General features: G+C 46.6%; 1 protein-coding gene across 1 annotated transcript; it reads right to left on the bottom strand.

Annotated features, from left to right (window-relative positions):
• Positions 1-217: 217 nt before the first annotated feature.
• LOC108824790 (uncharacterized protein At3g60930, chloroplastic-like) lies at positions 218-2,767 on the bottom strand. Its single transcript, XM_056994797.1, has 5 exons — positions 2,059-2,767; positions 1,812-1,985; positions 1,161-1,732; positions 512-1,080; positions 218-359 (listed from the first exon to the last, which is right to left on the bottom strand). The coding sequence occupies exons 1-5, from the start codon at positions 2,765-2,767 to the stop codon at positions 218-220; spliced, it is 2,166 nt and encodes a 721-aa protein (XP_056850777.1).
• Between the last annotated feature and the right edge of the window lie 6,163 nt (positions 2,768-8,930).

Below are 8,930 nucleotides of genomic sequence, written 5' to 3'. Positions count from 1 at the left end.
ACATTCGAGGTCTGATTCCGACAAGTCAAAAGACTTAGAACAAAAAATCAAGCTAAAACCGAAACTTGAATAAAGGTTTAGAAGCCTCTCCAGGCTAATTAAGGTTCGAAAGATTCTAACACAAAAGGTTTAAAGGCCTCCTCAGGCTACGAGTCTGAAAAACAAACGAAATGAAAGCCCATTGGGTAGAAGTCTTAAAGAAAAACAACCAAATGATTCAAAAGAGCCTCAGATCTGAGCCTTCCTTATCACCGGAGCTCTTCTCCACATTCTTATCCCCCTCGACTGGTTCATCCTCCTTGGTGGGGGATCCTTCTTCTGTCTCCTTGCCGTCACCCTCAGGGACGTCTCGACTGGAGCTGAATTAGGACCCACCAAACCTAAATTATAACCATACTCTCCAGAAAAGGATGGATTAAACATGTTTATCTCGAAAGTACCTGAGCTCTCTGAGAATTGAGGAATGGGAAGCTTGCTAACTGAGAAGTCGGAAACTTGCGCCTTTTCATACGCAGCAGTCGCCTCTCGCATTAGAGCCATTAAACGATTATACTCCACTTCAGCTCTCTGGATCTCGTTCTCCAACATATCCTTCAGAAGGTTGGTATTGGCCTGAAGCTCTTGAGCATAAATTTGAAGTTCAACCTCGTCCTTCTTCTTGGCGAACTTCTCCTTAACGGAAGCTAAGACCTTGTTGTGAGCGTCAGCTACCTCCCTTTTTCCTTTCCTGACGGCTAGCCTCACCTCAGCTTCCTTATTTCTCTGGTTGTCTTGCGTCGAAGTAATCAGCTCCCAAACCTGCTGTTCAACTATCCTCCTGGCAGCATCCAGCTCGGCAATCCTCCTGCTCTTCACATTGATATCGATCGCTTGACTTTCGATCATTCCTTGCTGGATGTCGGCCTTAGAGCCAAGTCTCTCAACCTCGGCTTGGAGATAAGAAACATGAGCTCGAGCTTGATCGAGCTCCATCTTGGTAGCCTTAACTAGCTCAGTAACATGAGCTAATTCCCCAGCATTGGGAGCATTGTGCACAGCATCTTCAAATTTCAATTGAGCCCTGTTAACGGCTCCAGCCAACTACAAAGAAACGAAAAATGGCAACCTAATGAATGTCTTTCTAAGAAAAACAAGTTAAGAAAGACTAAAAGAAACCATACCTGACCCATGCAGTGAGCTATCTCAACATACTCCTCTTTGTTAGTAAAATTATTGATCGAGGGGAGGGAGCATTCGGTCCTCTTCAGATGCCTCATCAACGTCGCCAAGCTCCAAGGATCATCCAAAACCGATCCAGGCTTTGAGTGGGTGAAATTCCAGCCGACGGTTCCTCCTCTGGAAGACGAGGAGGAAGACCTAGAAGGTCTGTTGACCTGGTCGGTCCTGGACCTCTTATTCCTCGGAGGCTCAATCTCGAGAGGATCTCTGTCCATTTGGAGGTCAGCATCCACCACCGGGACCTCAGGATGAGGGGTAACGTCCTGAACCCTCGGCTCGGCAGGATTAACGTCCTTGGTAGGGGCAGAAACTCCATCATCAAGAACTTCCTTCACAGAACTGAGGAAGGATCCTCCCTGATTCTTGTCGCTTCCTCGAGAGGTGCTGGCTGCCTTAGCTGGTTTACCCCTGGAGCGGAATGACGGTTGAAGAGTCATCATGTTTGTTTGAGTCCTTTCAGTCTCATAAGTGCTAGCTCCCGTTGAAATTGATACCACCGAGTCACCTTCAGAAACTGAATCAAAAGGAAATCTTTAAGACTCACACACCTTGGGAACCAAATCCAGAACACCAAAAAAAAGAAATTAAGTTACCTTCTAAACCAGCAACAGAGACTGAATCTGGAAAAGAAGCGTTGTATCGATTTGGGAACCTAGCTGACTCTATTCGTGAAGTAGTGAAAGCTCCCCAGGTACTGGGACTGAACTGCAGCTTCCGAAAAAGAGCTTTGGTGAGCTTGCCAGAGAGTTTAGCAGGATCCTTGATATCTGCAAGTAAAATCAAATATTTAGCAGGTCATAATAAGCAAAAATAAGCAAGCATATCCCTAAAAATCCTAACCAGATGCATCAGACCAAGAAACCCTGAGGGTACGGCCCGCGGGAACCGTTGAAGGATCAATCTTGACATAAAAATACTTCTTCCGCCAGTCATCATCACTAGCAGTGAACTTGAAAATACCCAATCCTGGGCGACAAGGAAGATAATAGGTCCCACTACCACCTTCTTTGGAAGAGCTCTCCTTTATCGATAAGAGACTCATCAAATCGGTCAATCCAACGACAACCCCTTCTTCTTTGGACCTGGTGATAAATCCGTTTATCACTCGGATAACCGAGGGGCAAAGCTGGGAGAGAGCTAGCTCATAATGGTCGAGGAGATCAAACAGAAGGGATGGAAGTGGGAACCTAAGGTGACATTTAGAGATATACTTCTCATGGATACAAAAGCAACCCTCCGGAGCAGTTTCAGGCGTTTCGTCGGGATTACAAGCTCTGGCTAAATCCTTCTTGCCGTGAGCTTGGACTATGAGGTTAACGATCTCCTGACTCTTCGTCAAAGAAGGTGAATGAGGTCCGGCGGAGACGCTCCCACTGGAACCATCCTTCCTCTTCATCCGTTTGGAGACTCTCGCAGCAATTTGGTCCATAGCTCTTTTCTTCTTCGCATCTTTCTTCATCTTTTCGCCGACTTCTTGCTTGACCTTCATGATACGAGCACCAGAAGAAGAGATTTGAATCTCTCCAGAACCTTCTTTTGGTTGACTCATGATAAAGAGAGGTAAAGATAGGAAATGAAAAAGAGGAATCGAACTAAACAAAATCTTTAAGGAGCAGGATTTCTAAGGAATCGCAGACGAACAGTGGCTAATCAAAAACGAAAGTAAAAAAAAAAAAAAAGAAGAGGCAGTAAAATAAAAAGGAGAAAGAGAGAAGTTACCTGGGAAACCGATATCGAGGCATGGAGAAAGTGGAGAGAGAAGCAGTTATTACCTGCAGCTTTATATCCCATCACGTCTCGATATTCAGAGATAACTTTTTAAGATCTCTCTATCTAAGCCGTTGATCTTACTAAATACAACCGTTACTCGAGATCTCAACGAAAATGTTGATGTTCGGCAGCTAGGTCTAGCTTCCGAGATAAGGAATCTTCTCTCGAAAGCTGGGGGCAACTGTTGGGCCCGAATATGGCCCGCTAGCTAACGTCGAACAACAAGAAGTGATTACGGGCTGCGATAGGCCCATCATGGATTAAACCCTCGAAAGCAGCTAAGTCAAAGCCGGAGGCTGAGAGCTGAAGACATTCACCAAAGAGATCAATGAAAAGAGGCAACTCGTAAGACAAAGGAAGAGGCGTAGGACCCGGTCAAAGGAAAGCTGTTACAAATCCCTCAAATCACGGAGGAGATCTCGGGAACCAGTTGGTAGCAATAAAACGAAGCCTGAGGCTATTTCTCCCATCTCATAATCAAAGAGAGTTTCTTACTTTGTTGCATTTTAGTAATTGTTCTAGCATAATCTCACATCTCATATTGATTGCATTTAGCTTAAGCATGATCTTGCATTCCCTTTGTTTCATGATCTCTTATTAAACTCTTTAAAACTTTTAAGTTTTTTTTGTTGGGCCCTTCGGGCCCTTGTTGTTGTCTTGCCCTTCGGGGCTTTATTTTCAAACTCTTAGGCCTTCGTGCCTCTTAACTCTTTATGCACTTGATCCCCGTGGATCGTAGACTTTATTTATCTGCCTTCTTTACGTTTCCGAATGGTTATCCTTTGTTAAGAAATGTGAAGAGGCGAGTCTTGCAAGTGAGGGTGTCCTGTCCTATCTTCGAGATAGGGGATTTCCCTATTTCGGGTTATGGGCCAAAGGCTGACCATAACCTAGATAAGATCAGAAGGACCTAAGGTGTTGATTGCCTTGTCTCCAAAATGATATCGCTCTAGATTCTCAAGATTCAAGGCCCATTCGATGCGCATAAATCCCTAGGAAGGGCAGGACCCTTGAGGAGACTTCAGATTCTAGGACCCCGGCCTTTCTTGGCTGAGACCTGAAATATTTTGGAGAAGCGTCAGATCTTATAATCCCGTATTAAAAAACCTTAGTTTTTAGTTGTGGAATGAAAGATTCTTGCTTAGAACCCTAGAGTTCTAGCTTGGTTTGAACCCTGAGGTTCTTGAGCCATATAACCCGGAAGTTCTTAAGGCCTTGAACCTTAAGGTCCCTTACCTAGGCCTGTAGGCCGTTTATTTAACCCGGAGGATGTGCTCGCTGAGCTCTTAGGTTATTTGAGCGTTAGGGTTTAATCTTTAGATCTAGGGACCTATATCAAATTTGATTGATGACTTGAACCCGGAAGTTGATACCTTGGCAAGACCAGAGGTTGAAGAGACCCTTGAACCCTGAGATTCCTTATAGGCCCGAAGACTGTGTTGAACCTGGGGGTTCCAGTCCAGACCCTGAGGCCTCAAGACCCGAAGTTTGTATTGAACTCGGAAGTTCTCGACCCTGAGGCCTTAATGAATCCGAAGATTCTATACCCGAAGGTCGTATTGAACTCGGAAGTTCTAGACCCTGAGGCCTTGGTGAATCTGAAGATTCTAGACCCGAAGGCCGTATTGAACTCGAAAGTTCTAGACCCTAAGGCCTTAATGAATCCGAAGAATCTAGACCCGAAGGTCGAATTGAACTCGGAAGTTCTAGACCCGAAGGGCGTAACGAATCCGGAGATTCTAAACCCGAAGGTCGTATTAAACTTGGAAGTTCTAGACCCGAAGGCCGTATTGAACTCGAAAGTTCTGGACCCGAAGGCCGTATTAAACTCGAAACTTCTAGACCCTAAGGCCTTAATGAGTCCGAAGATTCTAAACCCTGAGGCCGTATTGAACTCTGAAGTTCTAGACCCTGAGGCCTTAATGAATCTGAAGATTCTAGACCATGAGGCCGTATTGAACTCGGAAGTTCTAGACCCTGAGACCGTACTTAAACCCGGAGGCTTTTTATAGACACTGAGACCATATGCATTTCGGGATGCTGGCGATCGTATTCTGCCCGTGGGCCACTACCGATCTTTTATTGAGGAACCGCACTTCTGCCACCCTGAGGTATAGGCCACTCTCGATTCTCAATGCTGCTCTCTACCTTACTGCAGAAAGGTCACGCTCAGACCTAATGGTGTTGGTGTTGGCCTAACCTGGCAAAGCGGCTCCGCACCAGACATACTACTTTCCACGTCTGGAAAAGTATTAATTTTTTGTGCTTTAAACGGTTATTTTTCACATTGCTCCCTGCATATCAGCTGTCAGCATCTGATTACAGTACTTTGACATTGTACGTCATGCCCCATGCGTGTATTCTATCTCATAGCGTCTTTAACGCAGGGTTTGGGTAGCACTAGTACGGTGGTCCCCACGTAACTCTTGTCTATAGGCCTTTACGTAGGGCCCGAGATGCAGACAGAGTAATAGGGTTGATCAGGACCGTTTCGTATCTGTTGTGCACCTATGTGAGTAGTCTCACTAATACATTGGAGTTCCTATAACCCCTTTAGCCGTAACTAATAATGTATTTTATAAGCTTAGTTAGAAGACGTTATCGCATACGAAGGAGTATGAAACCAGTGTACTTTAATATATATCATAGTAATAATAGTAATATAAAAAAGCTTGAACCGGGGACCTTGCTTAGAAATGATAAAACTTGAGCTGAAGGGCGTTCCAGCAGTTAGGTTGGACCTTGCCGTCACTGTCTTGCAGCTTATTGGCAGGAGACGTTATCGCATACATAGGAGTATGAAACCAGTGTCCTTAAATATATATAATAGTAATAATAGTAATATAAAAAAGCTTGATCCGGGGACCTTGCTTAGAAATGATAAAACTTGAGATGCAGGGCGTTCCAGCAGTTAGGTTGGACCTTGCTGTCACTGTCTTGCAGCTTATAGGCTCCTGCCCCCTGCACCTCTATTACCTTGTAAGGACACTCCTATCCGGGGGCAGTTTTCCGGCCGATTTGTCCCTGGTGTGGTTGCTGACTCGCCTTAGGACCCAATCTCCCTCCTGGAAGGTTCTGGATCAGACCTTCTTGTTGTAGCTCCTGGCCACTTTCATTTGATAGGATATGTTTGTAAGGCGGGCCGCTTCCCTCTTTTCGTCTAGTAGGTCTAAACTCAGGGACATTAGCTCGTTGTTCTCCTCTTGGGATTAGGGTTCAGAGACCGTAGTCCTGACATGCACTTATGTGGGTATTACTGCTTCAGCGCCATAGACAAGGGAGAAAAGGGTCTCTTGTGTGGCCGTTTTTGGGGTAGTCCGATAGACCCAGAGGACTCCGTGTAGTTCTTATGCCCATCGCCCGTGAGCGTCTTCTAGGAGCTTCTTGAGCATGTTCACCACAATTTTTTTAGTGGACTCCGCTTGTCCATTCGATTGAGGATGTATTGGCGCTGAGTACAAGAGCTTGATGTTCCAGTTCTTGCAAAACTTTCTGAAGTTGTAGCTCGTGAACTGGGGTCCGTTGTCGGTGACAATTTCATGGGGGGGTTCTAAAACGCGTGATCACGTTTGTCCATAGGAACCTTCTGACTTGGAGGTCCGTTATTTTGGCTAGTGCTTCGGCTTCTACCCACTTTGTGAAATAGTCTGTCACGACTAGGAGGAAGATCTTCTGCCCCGGCGCCATAAGGGAACTTTCCTACGATGTCCATGTCCCACTTTCGGAAGGGCCAAGGGGAGCTCAAGGACTTAAGATTCTCTGGTGGAAGATTGGAGACCGGTGCGTGCTTTTGGCATTGGTCGCAAAGTTTGGCTTGTCTGAGGGCATCCCTCGCCATTGTTGGCCAATATTATCTGGCCCTTCTTGCTCTGAGGACAAATCTTCTTCCGCTGGAATGAGAGCCACATTCCCATTCTTGGAGCTCTTCCAGTATCCTTGCGGCTTCTCTGGGGGTGAGTCATCATAGATAGGGCCCTGAAAAGGACCTTCTGTATAACTTTCCTTCAGAAAGGCAATATCTTGCTGCTTGCCTCCTTATCTTTCGGCTTTCATCTTGGTCCGCAGGCAGGACGTCGTCTTTGAGATAGCTTGTGATATGAGTCATACAGGTCTCTCCTTCGTCTACTACCGCCACTTCTTCTGGCTCTGCTTCCTTCTCCATTGCGGGCCATTGAAGCACCAGTAGGGGGATGCTCATATGACTTGTGGTTTCTAGGGCGGACCATAGATTAGCCAAGGCGTCAGCCTGGGAATTGTGTTCCCTAGGGATCTGATTGAGCTTGCAGTTTCAGAATCTATCGAGAAGGCGCTTAGCCACTGATAGTTACCTGATCATGCTTGGGTCCTAGGCTTGGTAATCCCCTTGGACCAGACTAATCCTCAGCTGTGAATCGCTGAAGGCCTGGATGTCTTCTGCTCCCATCTGCTTAGCGAATGTTAGCCCTGCTATTAGGGCTTCATACTCAGCCTCGTTGTTTGTTGCTTTGAAGTTGCATCGTACGGCCCTTGAGGCTGATACTCCTGTACGAGCGGTTAGGACTAGACCCACGCCTGCACCCCTTACATTGCTGGATCCATCGACATATAAGGTCCATTCGCCCTTCTCTCCTTCGTTATCATGAAGTTTGATCTCTTGCTCCAAGGCCGGAAGCATGGAGGGGGGAGAACTCGGATACAAAGTCAGCTAGGACTTGTTACTTGATGGCCGTAGTTGGCTGGAAGATTACATCATATTCTGCTAGTTCTATGGCCCATTTAGCGAGTCGTCCAGATACTTCTGGCTTATGGAGAACGGCCCTAGTGGGGAAGGACGTGACTACCGTGATTTGATGAGCTTGGAAGTAGGGGCGTAGCTTACGGGCCGTGTTGACTAGGGTGAGGGCTAACTTCTCGAGATTACATAGCGGGTCTCAGCGTCAAGCAACGATTTGCTCACGTTGTAGATAGGATGTTGCTTCCTGCTTTCCTCCTGCATGCTCTGACACGGCTAGGTAGAGCAATAGGACCTCTCCCTCCAATGGCTTTGCGAGGAGAGGTGGAGCAGTGAGGTATTCCTTAAGGTCAGACAGAGCTTGCTCGCACTTGTCGGTCCATTTGAAGTCTTTAGGGTCCTTCAAGGTCTCGAAGAAGGCATGTGACTTGACGAATAGTCTGGAGATGAACCTGCTCAGGGCGGCCATTCTTCCTGTCAATCTTTGAACCTCTTTCACGTTGCGGGGGGAAGGTATCACTTGGATTGCCCTCACCTGCTCTGGGTTGGCCTCAATGCCCCTGTGGGTGACTATGTACCCTAGAAACTTCCCGGAGCTCACACCGAACGAGCATTTCGTGGGATTGAGCTTCATGTTGTACCTCCTGAGAGTGGTGAAGGCCTGTTGGAGATGTGAGATGTGACCTTCGGCATCTAGGGATTTCACCAGCATGTCGTCGATATAAACTTCCATGGTTTGTCCTATCTGATCGGCGAACATCATGTTGACGAGCCTTTGATAGGTAGAACCGGCGTTGTTCAATACGAAGGGAATGACCTTGTAGCAATAGATGCCCCTCGATGTCATGAATGAAGTCTTATCTTGATCGTCAGGGTGCATTAGGATTTGATTGTACCCAGAGAATGCATCCATGAAGCTCATCAATTGATGACCAGCAATTGCGTCGACTAACCTGTCGATATGAGGTAAGGGGAAAGGGTCCTTAGGGCATGATTTGTTAAGGTCTGTGAAATCAATGCAGACTCTCCACTTCCTATTCTTTTTCCTCACGATTACCACGTTAGCTATCCATTCTGGATACTGCACTTCTCGTATGAATCCGGCATCGAGTAGGTTCTTGACCTCGTCGTTGATGATCTCGTCCATCTCGGGGGCGAATTTTCTCCTCTTCTGCCTGGCGGGAGGATGCATTGGATCCACTTGGAGCTTATGCATGATGACATCGGGGTC

This window comes from Raphanus sativus, chromosome 9, assembly GCF_000801105.2.
Source record: "Raphanus sativus cultivar WK10039 chromosome 9, ASM80110v3, whole genome shotgun sequence".
Classification (NCBI taxonomy): Eukaryota; Viridiplantae; Streptophyta; class Magnoliopsida; order Brassicales; family Brassicaceae; genus Raphanus; species Raphanus sativus.
This window is presented reverse-complemented; position numbering and strand designations above follow the sequence as displayed.

Excerpts from the sequence above, each read along its gene's own strand:
- LOC108824790 (XM_056994797.1), bottom strand. The coding sequence starts at position 2,767 with ATGAGTCAACCAAAAGAAGGTTCTGGAGAGATTCAAATCTCTTCTTCT. Across the intron at positions 1,081-1,160 it reads TAGCTCACTGCATGGGTCAG|TTGGCTGGAGCCGTTAACAG; the intron begins GTATGGTTTCTT and ends GTTTCTTTGTAG. Across the intron at positions 360-511 it reads ATGCGAGAGGCGACTGCTGC|CTCCAGTCGAGACGTCCCTG; the intron begins GTATGAAAAGGC and ends GTCCTAATTCAG.